General features: G+C 50.6%; 1 protein-coding gene across 2 annotated transcripts in view; it reads left to right on the top strand.

Moving 5' to 3' along the window:
• Window positions 1–8,109, top strand: part of LOC144668566 (palmitoyltransferase ZDHHC13) — a 45,441-nt gene extending 37,332 nt beyond the window's left edge. For both annotated transcript variants that reach the window (XM_078530726.1, XM_078530725.1), the window contains 2 exons: window positions 164–354; window positions 7,352–8,109. In XM_078530726.1, coding sequence (XP_078386852.1) covers window positions 164–354; window positions 7,352–7,816 — 656 coding nt within the window. In that variant the 3' untranslated portion in view covers window positions 7,817–8,109. The remainder of the gene's footprint in view (window positions 1–163; window positions 355–7,351) is intronic.
• The last annotated feature ends 7,424 nt before the right edge of the window (window positions 8,110–15,533 follow it).

Raw genomic sequence — 15,533 nt, 5'->3', positions numbered from 1 at the left:
GTTTTAGGTGCTGGTTGAGTGAAAAGTTGTTGGGCAGAGCACATGTGTGAAAGACTAGGTATGTTGTTTCTGTACATTAATACCGCTACACCGTCGTTAATGTTGACAAGAGTCCCTGGTGGGACTGCAAAAGGTGCGGAGGTTATTCCTTGACTGATGACACTTCTGTGGCCAGACAAGCTCCTGCTGTGGTGCATGACATTGCTGGCCACCACCTTGCTGTGGATGTTCAAGGAGCTGTTAACCAGGGACCCAGGGACCCTGCAGAAATCTGGCTGTGAAGCAGAGTACTCAACGGTCACCCAGCTTATTGAAGCAAATCAGAATCCGTCCAGGTTCTGTATCTACTGTGAGGTAATGACTGTGACGACGGAGGCTGTTTGCTGTTCTCTGTTTCTATTGCTTGGAGTGCAGACCACCACTTAAACACTGACATTTTTCAATTCGCTGCAGAATTGAACTGTTCTGCGTCGAGGGAACTGGAAATTGTCAGCAACCCCGGCTCTGCAGTGCCCCTCGCTGTTGAGCTCAGTGATAAACTAGAGAGTTTAAACGCCCCATAAACAGTAACCCCTGAAAATTCACAGGGGCCTTATTCATTCCTGAGGAACATGGACATCACTGGCAAGGCTGGCATATATTGCCCATCCTTGGATGCCCTGAGTAGCAGCTTATTATGACCAAGTGGCTCGCTACAGCAAAGCTTTGAGCTGTACATAGACACATACGAATTCGGAGCAGGAGTAGGCCAGTCAGTCCCTTGAGCCTGCTCCACCATTCAATAAGATCACATATTGCCCATCCCTGGTTGCCCTGAGTAGCAGCCTAATATAAGCAAGTGGCTCGCTACAGCAGTGCTTTAAGCTGATTCTCATGATAGTTCAATTTCCAGATTTAGAAGGACATCAGGAATAGCAGCAGGGGTTGACCATTCAGCCCCTTGAGCCTGCTCCGCCATCCAATATGATCATGACTGATCTCCTGCCTCAACTCCACTTTCCCGCCTGCTCCCCATATCCCATGACCCCCGAGAGACCAAAGGTTTGTCAACCTCAGTCTTAAATATATTCAATGTTGGCGCATCTACAACTCTCTGGAGCAGAGAGTCCCAAAGATTCACAACTCCCTGAGTGAAGAAAGCTCTCCTCATCTCGCTCTTTAAATGATTGCCCCCCCCCTTTACCCTGAGAATGTGCCCCCGTGATACCCCAGCCAGGGCAAACAACCTCTCAGTATCCACCCTGTGAAGCCACTTCAGAATCTTGTATGTATCAATGAGATCACCCCTCATTCTTCTAAACTCCGGAGAATATAGACCCAGTTTGCTCAGCCTCTCATCACAGAACCAACCCTTCATTCCAGGAACCAATTTAGTGAACTTTAGCCACATTGCAGCCAAGGCAAACATCCTCGGAGGTCAAAACTGTGCAGAGTGTTCCAGGTGTGGTCTCACCAAAGCCCTGTAGAATTGTAGCAAGTTCTAGTGCCCTAATCCCCTAGTAATAAAGGCCATTTACTTTCCTAATTGTTTGCTGTACCTGCATGCTAACTTTCCGTGTTCCTTGTATGAGCACGCCCAAGTCTCTCTGAACGTTAATGTTCCGATGTTCCGTGCCTTTTAAGAAATATTCTACGTCTGTATTCTTATTATCAGAGTGAATAACCTCACACTTCCCCACATTATACTCCAAATGCCACCTTGTTCCCCGCTCGCTTAAACTTTGTGTTTTGGGTACCAGGTTTAAATTGTGCGCCGTCCCTTTGCACTTTTGCCATAATGTTCCAAACAAGGAGCCAGTTTGGTCACCAGGACCAGTAGGGATTAAATTCCCTTTTTCCCGGGCTCCACGCTGATCCTGCTTCGCGCCCACACGCACTTGCAAAGCCGCGGTTTTTCGCAAACTCTTGGCCGGTGGTTGATCCCTGGTGACTTGAGACCTGGGGCAAAATTCTTAGCTGGGCGGGCGGGCGTGCGCCCAACCCGCTGCAGCGTCAAGTGACACGCGTTGACATCAGGCGAGCGCCCCGACGTCAACGCTCGGTCGCAGGCCCGTTCCGGCCTTGATCGCGGGCGGCTTCCCAACCCAGCCCGCCCAACGTGGGCTAAGTTCTGCCCCTTGGTTCTGGGAAGGACTGGGAGAGATTTTATGAGCCTGGAGAATGGGTGTCTGTGAGGTGACCTTATCGAAGATTGTTAAAGGAATGGAACAGGCACCCCAGAAGGAGAAAATAGTAAAAACTGGGAAATAAGGATACTGCTCCGAACTGGTCTTATTTCCCTTTAACATGGAACCCGGTAAAACTGGGAAATGAGAGTACTGGTCCCAACTGGCTTTTCCTTCTGGGATGTTCAGAATATTGTCAAGATTAAAAGGAGATAACGGGCCACAGGGGTACAGCTTCTATGTAGCACGAGGAAACTTTAGGAACAGATATCGGGACACTCCCAGATCGAGACTAATCAATGCATCCAACGTGTTTTCTATGTTAAAGGTGCTATATAAAGCCAGCGTTGTTGAAACTTATTGGGATCAGTGTTAAGCCCCTCCCCCTTCCGATCAGCACCAACGGTGCCTGTGAAGGGTTAAATTGGCCAGGTCATCTCAGAGGGCCGCAATCCTTCCATTCTGGCCCAGCTGCCATTTTATCCCCGTCAGCCTTCAGGTCGGCCGAGACTCCGGCCTGGTGGCTCAGGAGGCTCATCCGGTGACATGTGCACCAGGAAACCCGGAGGGAGGCGGTGCTTAGCCAGCGGAGCACAGGGAAAGCTTCACTGTTTTTTTTGGAGGGTTTCTGAAGGGGCCGGGAGAGGCAGGAGTGCTCCTCCGGTACCCGGAGGTAATCCGTCGGCCTCTCGGCTCTCCCTCTCTTTCCCCCAAACCGGCATATGTTTGGGAATCACTCCCCCCTCCCAGCACTTACCTTACGCTGGGGACCGTCCCCCAGTTCCCGCCGTGATTTCCGCTGGCGCGTTCTGACTGTGACATCACTTCCCGCCGGCTTTAAAATGTTAAGATGGGGCCCAGCCAGAGTTGGGCCTCGCTTCCTTCCCAACTTCCTGGTGCGCTGCCAACTTTGCTCCCCCGACACACTTGGTCCCAACCCCAGTAAAATCTGCTCCTTTCTCTTAGGGCAGAATTGTCCAGTCCCATTGGCGCCGGGCGTCATGGTGGGTCAGTGGGGATAGTTCAGCCTGAGGGGCAGAATTGGTTTCACGCCATCGTGAAACCAGTTTGCGATTGTCCACGCCATCGATGATAGACTGCGTTCCCCACTGCCGCACAACAGGAACCTAATTCCCATTATAAGTCCTGCTCACCGGAATCATCCCCCCTCCCCCATGCTGGATCATCCGGACATCTAATGTGCTTCACAACGTGCCATAAGCAACGTGCACCTGGCAACCCGAACTTCGAGGGAAACGCGGAGGTGAGAGAACTTAACCTTGTGTAGCGCCTGCAAGCATCTCCCACAGGACACTAGGGAAGAGGGACTGCGCATTTGGTGGGGGGTGAGGGACTGGCAAGTCACTTCTCCCGGCTGGCTCTCGGTACAGTGCCAGGGCAAGGGCTCCAGTGTGGGTCAGGCTGGGGGTGGGGTGGGGGGGACAAGGCAGCACAGACTGAAGGAAATACTCAAGCACATGTTGAGGGTGGGGGAAGGGAGGGTTGACAAAGAGGCCGTGCACTGGGAAAAGCTGGTCAAAGGTGAGCATTCTTCCTCCACTGGGACTGTTCAGCTGCAGCTCCATTGACAGGCTTGGAGTCGGGCTTCTGAAACTTTTCTGCCCACTCAAGCAACGCAAAAGCACGGAAGTACCACCAAGCGCCCCGGAACTTTTCACCCCTCAGGCGCAGACTGCAAATTAATGTGTGTTTTAGGGGGCAACAGAATAATTGGCCGACTGGGCAAGCTGCAGAATCCCCTTGTGAAAGGGGCCATGGCACAGTCACTGCTGGAGGTGCTCACAGCCCCCCTGCAATGTCTTCATTAAGGTTTGGACCAGGATCCCTCATGGTTCAAGCTAACAGCGTAGACTTGCAGTGTGGATTAGGAGAATGGCTGTGTCTGAGCTGAGAGCACAGTATGGAGTCCAGTGGCTGAAGCTGTTGCCAATCGGTCAAGTGGAGTGGGTGGAGTTTCGGACAGCCAATGAGCGCATTGCACACTGGCCATCCAAGCACTCTCCTGCACTCCAGACTTAACCGAGAGAGGTTCTTAGGACACATATGCTAACCCACGTGTCTCTCACTTTGATCCTGCAGGAGGAGAACATCAGGATCATGGAGCCTGGTGATTTAGCGAATGCCTCATGGCTTACAGGGAACAGGGATGAAGGAGAAGAGAGCGGCGGAGGTGCCTGGCTTGGCAAAGGGAGGAGCTCCTCTCTCAAGCTGAAGGGGCAGCAGGGCCTGCTGTGTACGGAGCTGAAGACCCACAGAGAGCCATAGCTCGTAGGCAACTCGCCAGACCCAGGGTCTATAGATGGTGCCTGTCATTCCTGCAGATGACTGAGAACCAGTGTTGCCGAAGACTGCGTATGGCTAGAGAACTGGTCGGTCACATATGCCACCTGCTGCAGGATTTGGTGCCATGGGGACATTGAGGGCATCCACTGCCAGTGGCCGTGAAAGTGACTGTGGCGCTAAATTTGTACGCCATTGGCTCCTTCCAGGGCTTCACAGGTGACCTGTGCAGGATCTCGCAAGCCTCCACTCACAAGTGCATCCAGGAGGTCACAGATGACATCTTCACAAAGGCACAGAACTTTGTGCATTTCACCTGAAATCAGGAAGCAAGAGCACTGGGATTTGCACAGATCTCTGGCTTTCCATCAACTGCACTCACCTGGTGCTTAGATCTCCATTGCATCAAACAATCAACTATGTCAACCACAAGGTTCAGCTAGTGTGTGACCACTGCAAACACATCCTACGGGTCTGCGCACGATTCCCAGGGAGCGTCCACGACTCCTACATCTTCAGCAGGTCTCAGATCCCTGACATCTTCCAGGGTCCAGAGTGGCTGCAGGGTTGGCTCCTCGGGGACAAGGGCTACCCAGAGAGGATGTGGCTGATGATGCCCGTGCGGCGGCCTCAGACCGCAGCAGAGCGACGGTATAACCAGGCTCAGGACACAACCCGGACTTCGGAGCAAACGATAGGTATCTTGAAAATGAGGTTCCGGTGCCTTGTCAGGTCCGGTGGAGCAGTGCAATATAGTCCCCAGGGGGTGTCGCGCATCATCATCACTTGCTGCAGGCTCCACAACCTGGTGCTGCGACAAGGGGAGGAGCTGGCTGAGGAGGAGATGGAGGAGCTGCAAGTCTCCTCCGATGAGGAGAATGTCGAAGGGGTTGACAGTGATGAGGTCCTCGAAGGCGAGGATGCCAGTAATGAGGCCATCACACTGGGCAGGCGATGCAGGTGCGCTTGGGAGGCCCTCATGGCCGCAAGATTCGTGGAGGATGATGAGGAGATGCAGTGAGGACAGTCCTGACATCTTCACCTTGCATCTATGAACGTGTGACTCCTGTGTGGCTGATGGCAGCGCACATACCCTCAGTGCTCAGGCTCATGTCATGGAGATGCAGCGGAGACCCTAATAGTCACTCGATTGCAGGAGGATGATGGCGACATGCAGTGAGAACACTCCATAGATCTTCACATTGCCTCTGTGAATGTCTGACTCCTGTCTGGCTGAGGGCAACTCGCTTGCGCTCTGATCAGGATTGTATCATGGTGTCATCAGATTCTTGCTCTGAGGAGTCTTCAGGGCTTGAGTCGAGAACCTGGTTAGTGACCACCTCGGCTGCTTCCCAGATTTGCCTGTGAAAGCAAGGGGAGATAATTAGTGCACGGCAGGGGACTGCGGAACAGGGGAACTCACTCACAGCATGGTTATCTGATGGATGTTGCACTGCTGGATTCTCACTTGATTGAGCACCGCCGACCTCACCGTCAGCACAGGAACGGTCCAGATCATCACCGGCCAGCTGGATGGCTCTATTTTCACAGTCTGTGAGGGCCTTGATGTTGGGCATTCCTCCACCAGTCTGCAACCTCTCTCTTTTGCCGTGTGCCAGCTTGTCCTACATGAATACCCGATGGAGAGAGTGTAAGCAGGACACCTGCCAGGCCAGAGGAGAAAGACGTCTGGAAGGTGTGGGTGGTGAGTGGTGCCATGGATAGGATGAGGACATGTTCCGCAGGGCAGATGAAGGTGTGAGTGAGGGTGAATGGTGATGTTCCTTGAACTGGCAGTGAGTGAGGTCCCTGTGGAATGTTGTGAGTTGTGAGTGTGTGAGAAGAGAGTGATGAGAAGAGTGATTTATCTTGGCGGAACAGAGGAGATCAGGCAGGTGAGGTAGATCAGCCATGATCTCATTGAATGGCCAAGCAGGCTCGATGGGCTGAATGGCCTACTCCCGCACCTAGTTCTTATCTCTTGCGATCATTCACCTTCTATCGGCACTGGGTGGCTGTCCTCTTTTGCAGGGCGTTGGCACTGACCACCACCTCCCATGCTGGATTGGTGACCTTGCTCGCTGGCCTTTGCCCAGAGCAGGGGTAGAGGACTTCACAGCGGGACTTCCACTGTGTCCAGCAGGCGCCCGGGAGAGACGTCGCTAAATTTGGGGGCAGCACGTTTCCGCCCCTTGGCTTTGCAGCAGCTTCCGATCCCTCGGAGAGTGCCGGCTCTGTGCAGGTCTGCCCTTTCAACATGGCTGCCGGGTTACTGAAGGCCTGAGGTGATGGCGGGGCGGGCGAATCAGAGGCCACACTGCCAGCGGATCCGGCGTGTTCCCCGCAAACGCGTGAGGTGGGTCGCATCCGGAATAGGACGATACGGCGTGAAAAGCCGCCATTGCGGCCACCGGGTAAAACAGCTTTCTCCACGCCCATTACCGCACTTGGCGCAAATCTGGGATGGTTGTGGCCTTAATCTAAGGAGGGGAACATGGCTTTCTTAACCAATAGAAACCTTAGGCTGGGAGCGAGTGTGAGCAGGTAGGAGTTTACCCTGTATCATTAGGATTGCCAACATTCCCTGTTTGACCTGGAGTCTCCCAAGTATCAAAGATTAATCTCCCGGTCACTGCAAATCATTGGGGTGTTATAAAAGGGTCTTTTTCATTCTCTGTGAGAACTTCAGTTATAAGGATATTGGGAGGTGGGGAATGGCTGTTTGATGGGGCAGAGCTGTTGAAAGAAGGAGACCATGTGATGAAGCCCATCCAATCAGAGATGGCAACTGTGCGGTCTCTTTGAAAGTTCATTTTTACTGGGGGGGGCGAGGAGGGAATAGATACCGTTTTATTCCTAAATGCTATTTTGTTTGTCCGTTTTAGGTCATTCAGCCAGAACAAACAAAGCACTGTAGACTCTGCAACACCTGCATGGTCAACTTTGACCACCATTGTCTCTTCCTCATGAAATGTGTGGCCCGAGATAATCAGCGACTCTTCATCCTGTTCCTCATGGAAGTCTTCGTCTGTCACCTGACCTTCACGGCGTCGGCTCTGTACTGCCTGAACCTTCGATATGGACTGAACCTCGAGGTCGCCCAGTCCGTTCTCAGCCTCGAGTCCTGGGTGGTAGGACTGGCCCTGATGAACTTGGCCACTGCCTCGTGGGAGCTGGTGGTCCTGAAGAATCAGCTGGTGATGGTCTCCACAAACTCCACGACCACCTTCACGCACACGCCAAACGCCGCCGCCTACACATGGGGTCGCCGTTTGAAAAATGTCACCATGTTCCTCCTCACCGGGAGCAGGCTGCAGAGCGGCCAGAGAAATTTCTCCAGCCAGTTCTAAACTGTTCATTGTCATCGTCCATTAAAGTTACAACGTAGTCAGTATTTGTTAAATCAAGGGCTATCAGTGAAATGGAGTTACAGATAAACAGGTCACAGTTACGAATGAATACTGTAGTAAGGATGATAGGGCTGGCTGGCTCATCATAGGTCAGTGCTTCCCGAACTTCTCCCATTGTGATGCCAATTCATTGCTTTTAAAATGACCTGAGCCAGACCGAGTGGGGTAGGGTGCTGGGAGTTGTGAGGGTGGAGCTGGGGATGTGGTGTTGTGACAGAATTAAAATCATTTCTGTTCGAGCGGTGAGTTTTCTATACTAGTTGATACATGGAGCGTAGCTCGGAGCACTCGCGCTTGGCCTGTTCCACGGACAAGTGTACAGTGCATTAAACAATGTACCCCACCCCACTCAGGGAATGGGCAGTTAGAATTCAGGCTGCAACGGATTCTCGCAGTACCTGTGACAGGAACAGCGCCGCCTCCCTCCCTGCTCCCCGACCCTGCCACTCAGTGCGTCCCTCCCGAGGGCCATGCAGAGATGACCACTCGACCAAACCTCAAGAGGAGTGAAATGGAGGCCGGCTGCAGCTGACCACGCGGTAACCAGCCAGACCTTCACCGGGGAGCACGCCAGGGAGTGGTAGCCCAATCAAAGTGGCCCATTGAAGGAGTTCCATTCGGTTGCTACGCGGCCGCCATTTTGGGGTCACGACCCACAGTTTGGGAACTCCTGTCGTAGGCCTTTCCACTGTCACAATAGCCACTGCTCTCTTACACGTTGCATTAGTTAATTTACCAATAGAAAACTTCTCGTGCGAAGCAGCAATGAAGGTAAATTCTCTGAATTGTTGGTTCAGAAGCAGCATGACATCAAAACCCTCCACATCCTTTCCTTTTTGTGTTATCGCGGTCGATCTGTGTCTACACTTTTCTCCTCATCAATTTCTTCTCATTTTTTTCTTGCAGGTTGAGAAAGGGAAGAATGTTTTCTCTTTATCTCAGCTCCTCCTGCTTTTTGTCCCCCCCAATGTTTTACTCCCTATCCTTCATTGCTGCTCGATTTCGGCACGTTTTGCCCCCAGTCTCAATTCCAGGGATATCCACGCCCAAGGCGATTTGGCATTCTAAAAATATCCAGGTCTCCCTGAGTGCACGGAGCTGGATTTTGATGGAATCGGGGAGACTCCACAGATCTTTTAAAAACGGTGGACGGCACTCAACTCTGGGATCCCCGACGCCCCCGATTTTTGTCAAGGAGGAATAAGGGTGGGGGCTAGTGCAGATCACAAGCCTCTATCATGTGCGCCTGGTCATGTCGACTCCATTATGGGGACAGGCATCACCCGGCCCGCTGCAATTTTCGAGAAGTTAGGCCAGTTATTCAAGGACTCATCGCTCATAGCCTCTCAGCGGTGTCATGAACCATAGTGTAAATGAGGGAACCTTTTGAAAGGCAAGTTCGAAAGATCTTACCCCCAATGTCCCCTTATATGCCCCAAGCCAAGGTATGCACCTCCATTCACCCCTTCATGGCTCCTCTTACCCTTCATGCCAAGCAATACCCCTCTACTCACCCCCATGGCCCCTCGTACCCTCCATGCAAATCGATGGCACTTCCATTCCCATTCACCCAGTGTACACTCTACAGCACCAATGAACCCTACAGTAACAAGGAAATTTGTGAAGAAGCTTTTTAAAAAAAAAATAATTCATAAGTTTCTGAAAAATATTGCTTTTACTACAGCCCTATGAAAGTGTCAATCAGCCAGACCTTTAAAGGATCGATAGCAGAAACTGCAAGTACTTGACACCTCTTTATCTTGTGTAAATAAACATTAAGCAATTGAGAAACAGCTCTTAGAGAAAAAGCTGTCAATCAAGCAATGTATTCCCTTGGGTGCAGCTGTCTAAACAGACTAATGGATGTCTGGCCTCTCAGCCATGTCTCGTTATACATTGGCCCCGCTCCAGCATGCAACCACCCACCCCGGAATAAAAACCGTGCCTTTGCAGGCACTTTCTTCTGCGATGAGTGGGCTGAGCCAGCAAATTTCCTGAATCCTGCTACCTGCCTCTAGGATGAAATTCCAGCCCATGGAGGTTTGAAATGGGCGGTGTTTAACACCGTTGCCTCATTGGTAGACAAATCCTAAATATCTGCTACTTCAAATTGATGCAAGTTAATGGAAACTTGGGTTTGAAACTTGTATGTTGTCGCGAGATGCCACGGATCACACGTGTGGCCCACAAAAACCTGGACACCGCTCCCATAGGCTTCTCATCATTGCTGGAATAATAGATCACGAGCTTACAAACACAGCGGATATAGGAACTGAAGTATACCTCCCCCACCAAACCAAGGAATGCCTATTCAAGGCAGAGTTTGACAGATGTTTGATAGATAAGGGAGTCGAGGGTTGTGGGGGGGGTGCGGACAGGGAAGCGGAGCTGTGACCACAACCAGATCAGCCATGATCTTATTGGATGGTGGAGCAGGCCCGAAGGGCTGAATGGCCTACTCCTCCTCCTAAGTCCTGTATTTTCTATGTCAGGACAGTTGATCCCTGGAAACATAAAACATTGACATTTGTCCTTGATTTGAAACAAAAAGAAACACAGTGGTTCAGAGGGGAGCATAGGAAATGTTGGCTTGGGCTTGTAGTCAGGCTTCTGGGCCTTCAGTTTGAGACCACGCTATAAAAGTAATCTGACATGGAAAGCACTCTGTCATTTTTGCTTGTGTAAAATGTACCGCACATCAAAGAGCATCTGACCTGAAATCACAATGATTTCTAAACTCAGATTGTACGTGAAGTAATTTCTTTTGTCTGCCAAACATTTTAGCACCTTTTAGGGTTAAAGAGGCTCATCTATTTCACCATTTTTTCTGTGGAGTGTGAGGTTAACTGCTGAAGCCATGTGGAGGGGGTACGTTTAGAGAAGTACAACATTTAGTTACTCACGTAAGCAGTGGAAGTGAAGTCATATTCTGCTTTGCAAAGGGCTTACTTCCCAATTGCCGGTGCAATGGTTTGGTTTGCCTTCCCTTAAAGACGGCAGCACAAAAAAATCAGCCAAAGTACAGCCCAGGAAACGGGGCCGATGAGCAGGAACACTCTGCCACACCCACCCAGTGTGTCTATATTTAAAATGCCAGCACTTCTGCATCAGTCTTGCCAGTTGCGACTATAAACATTATGAGGGGAAAAGATAGGGTGGACAGGATAAAATTGTTTCCCTTGGTGGAGAATTCTAGAACCAGGGGACAAAGATTCAAGATAAGTGGCAGAAGGTGTAGGGGGGACATGGGGAAGAACTTTTTTACACAGAGGGTAGTGGGTGTCTGGAATTCGATGCCCAAGTTGGTGGTAGAGGCAGAAATTCTCAACTCTTTTAAAAAGTACCTGGATCTGCACCTTAAGTGCTGTAAGCTGCAGGGCTATGGGCCGGGTGCAGGAAGGTGGGATTAGAAAGGGCACCTGGGTGTCCTCAGGCTGGCATGGACAAGATGGGCTGAATGGCCTCCTTCTGTGCTGTAACTTTTCTATGGTTCTAAGATGCAGTTTACTGGGGGCAGGGGTTGGGCCATTGAGTCACTTGAGCTTGTTCTGTTGGTTGATGAGACCACATTGATCCGCATCTTAACACAATCCACCTGCCTCTATCTTTTCCTGATAGGAACATCCTTTCCAACTTCCTGGTGCGCCGCCCATTTCGGTCCCTCGACACACTTGATCCCTCTCCCAGTTAAAATCAACTCCCATCCTCTTCCCATGTTAAATCTAAGGATGCTTTCTTAACCAACAGAAATCTTAGGCCGTAAGCAAGCGTGAGTATACCCTGCACCATCTGAAATGCTGATCCTCCAGGTTTGACTTGGAGCCTCCCAATTGTTAAAGATTAATCTCCTGGTCACTGCTGCGAGCAGATCAGGAGAAAAGTCATTTGAGGTGGTAAAAAAATTGCACCTTTCCATTATCAATCTGCAAAGATCTCCAACGGATTTGCAATAACCACACCGCTGCCCCACACTTGCTCCCATCTGAAGGCTGACACCTGGGGCAACCCCTAATTTGGTATTAAAAGCTTTTTTTTTTGCATTGATTCATGGGATGTGGGCATTGCCGGCTGCGCCAGCCTTTGTTGCCCACCCCATAATTGCCCCTCAGAACTGAGTGGCTTGCTGGGCCATTTCAGAGGGCATTGATTAGTCAACCGCATTGCTGTGGGTCTGGAGTCACGTGTAGGCCATTCCAGGTGAGGAGGGCAGATTTTCTGCCCCTAAAGGACATTAGTGAACCAGATGGGTTTTTACATTAATGGTCCCATATATAATTGTCCCCTTCAGAAATTAACCAACAATTGTGGCACAAACCAAAGATTCCTGCCAGCTGTAAGTGTCCTATATGAAATGAGTTTGCATGTACAAATGTGGTTTCTAGTGGGCATAGAGAAACAGTACAGAACTGCCTACTATTCGTGCCTAATTGGCTCATTTAAAGAGGCCATAGGATGACTGTTGCAGCAAATGGAAAACTGACACACTGCTGCAGTAGGGGATGCTTGGGACTGAGGCCTAGTGTGGGCCTAGGGATATGATACGTTGCCTCCAGCTGCTTACTTTCTCAGCACTAACATCTTCCTTCTTCAGTAGCCCAAATATAAGGGGATGGGAGGGAAGGGGAGAAGTCACACAAGGAAAGGGAAATACAGGCGGAGGTGGGCTCCAGAGAACAAAATCCTGCTTTCTCAGTAGGTTTTAGCAGCTCCAACAGTAACTTTGAAGCATAATTGACCTTCATTCAAAAATGCCTTTGTCCTCAACTGCCCACACACAGGCTGCAGGAGTGGACAAGCTTGCTAACGTTTGATATTTAATAGTCTTCAGATCTCTTTCCCAGCTGTGATTACCCCCCCCCTCTCTGGTGTTCTTAACTCTTCACCCTGTCCGTGGCTTAGCTCAGCTGCTGACTTTGATTGGGAATAATTTGAAACCAAAGGTTTATTCAGAACACGTGTGCATAGAGATGGTCGGGGAAACGTGGGGGGTGCTTTCAAAACATGGCCACAAGCTATAAATCAGGTTTTTCACGGGTAGAAGAAATACCTCACATGTAATGAAGAGATGCTGGTGTGGCCACTTTGGAATAGACTTGATGAATCCAGTCGTGGGATTTGAAAACAAAGCCTTGATTGTCCGAGGCTGAACATCACATCAATGATACATCATGGAATATTAGTGCAGGCATGAAGCATTCCAGGCCTTGGTGACTTCCAAAGATAGCCTTACATTCTCTTTCAAATATTTGTGCACATCCCTTTTAAAAGCGACTTTGGGTTTTGGTTCCACCACTGCTCTTGTAAAGATATAACCATGTTTTTTTTTGCAAAAATATACTTTATTCATAAAATATCTTCAACCACATTCCAAACCATTTCAAAATCACCATCACAAAGGTACAATCAGGTTCAACTTTTACAACATGTATCACAAGGTGCATCAGTACAAACAATGAATATTACAATCATTTGCAGACATTCATTTTGAGCTGTACAGCCCGAGGGGATTTAAACAGTTCCCAGTCCCTCGGTGCACTGTGGCTGAATGGTCTTACACAGCGACCCTTCCCCATTGCGCCTTTGCGGCGGCTGCCCCAAGCTTTAGTGCGTCCCTCAGCACGTAGTCCTGGACTTTGGAATGTGCCAGTCTGCAACACTCGGTCGGGGACAACTCTTTGTGCTGGAAGGCCAACAAGTTTCGGGCAGAGTGTCTTTCACTGAGTTGATGATCCTCCAGCTGCTATTGATGTTTGTCTCGGTGAGTGTCCCTGGGAACAGCCCGTCGAGCACAGAGTCCTGTGTCACAGCACTGCTCGGGGTGAACCTCAACAAAAACCACTGCATCTTTCTCCAGACCTTCTTTACAAAGGCAAAATCTACAAGGAGGTGAACAACGGTCTCTTACCCACCACAGCCACCTCGAGGGCAACGTGCAGAGGGGGTGAGACTCCTGGCGTGTAGGAAGGATCTGACGGGGAGAGCCTTTCTCACCACCAGCCAAGCTACATCTTGGTGCTTGTTGGAAAGTTCTGGCGATGAGGCATTCTGCCAAATGACTTTGACAGTCTGCTCGGGGAACCATCCCACAGGATCCACCCTCTCCTTTTCCCTCAGGGCCTCTAAGACGTTACGTGCCGACCACTGTCTGATGGACTTGTGGTTAAAGGTGTTTCTCTGCATAAATTTTTCCACCAGGGACAGGTGGTACGGCGCGGTCCAACTACTTGGAGCGTTCCGCGGCAGTGTGGCCAGACCCATCCTTCGTAACACCGGGGACAGGTAGAACCTCAGCACGTAGTGACACTTGGTGTTTGCGTACTGAGGGTCTACACACCGCTTGATGCAGCCACACACAAAGGTGGCCATCAGGATGAGGGCGATGTTGGGCACATTTTTTCCCCCTTTATCTAGAGGCTTGTACATCGCGTCCCTGCGAACATGATCCATTTTCGACCTCCAGATAAAGCGAAAGATGGCTCGGGTGATCACCACCACGCAGGAGTGTGGAATGGGCCAGACCTGCGCCGTGTACAGCAACAGCGAGAGTGCTGATGACCAGGTTCTTACCCGCAATGGAGAGGGAGCGCCACTCCCACATGCCCAGTTTCCTTTTCACCATAGACACTCGCTCCTTCCAGTTTCTAACGCATGCCCCGGTCCCTCCGAACTATATCCCCAGCACCTTCAGACCGTCAGCCCTGACAGTGAAGGGGACAAAGGATCGGTCAGCCCAGTTCCCAAAGAACATGGCCTCGCTCTTGCCATGATTTACCTTAGCTCCCGAGGCCAGTTCAAACTGGTCGCAGATGTGGATCAGTCTGCGCACCGACAGCGTATCCGAGCAGAAGACGGTGACATTGTCCATGTACAGGGAGGCTTTGACCTGAGTGCCTCCACTGCCTGGGATTGTCACTCCTCTTATGCCCGGATCCTTCCTGATGGACTCAGCAAAGGGTTCTATGCAACACACGAAAAGAACAGGGGAGAGAGGGCAGCCCTGCCTGGCTCCAGATTTAATAGGAAAGCTATCTGATTCCCACCCATTAACTGAGACTGCGCTACTGATGTTAGTGTAGAGCAGTTGGATCCAGTTGTGAATTCCCTCCCCAAACCTCATTTTGGAGAGCACATCCACCATGTAGGTGTGCGATATTCTGTCAAAGGCCTTCTCCTGATCCAAGCTGATGAGGCAGGTATCCACACCCCTGTCCTGTACATAGGCAGTCGTATCCCTGAGCAGCGCGAGGCTGTCAGAGATCTTCCTGCCCGGCACAGTGCAGATGTGGTCAGGGTGGATCACCAACTCCAGAGCGGATTTGACCCGATTGGCGATGACCTTGGACAGAATCTTATAGTCCACATTCTTAAAGTTATATCTTGTTAAGATATAACCATGTCTTAGCAACGCTTTATATAAAACTGCTGGCAGGCAGGACAATGCTAAGCAGTGATACCCGTATAGGGTGTATAGTCTGCACATTTAGGTATACTTGCGGCCACATCGATAGATCCGGGGCATCATTTTAACCCTCGGAAACTGGTGGGTCGGAGAGAAGTTAAGAATATTAAAAATCTCAATAGTGACCCCAACCCACCCGATTCAACTGGGCAAGGGGGTGGGACAGCCAACCCACTCCCAGGAAGCGCATTGGCCATT

Source organism: Cetorhinus maximus, chromosome 27 (assembly GCF_964194155.1).
Source record: "Cetorhinus maximus chromosome 27, sCetMax3.hap1.1, whole genome shotgun sequence".
NCBI classification, from domain to species: Eukaryota; Metazoa; Chordata; class Chondrichthyes; order Lamniformes; family Cetorhinidae; genus Cetorhinus; species Cetorhinus maximus.
This window is presented reverse-complemented; position numbering and strand designations above follow the sequence as displayed.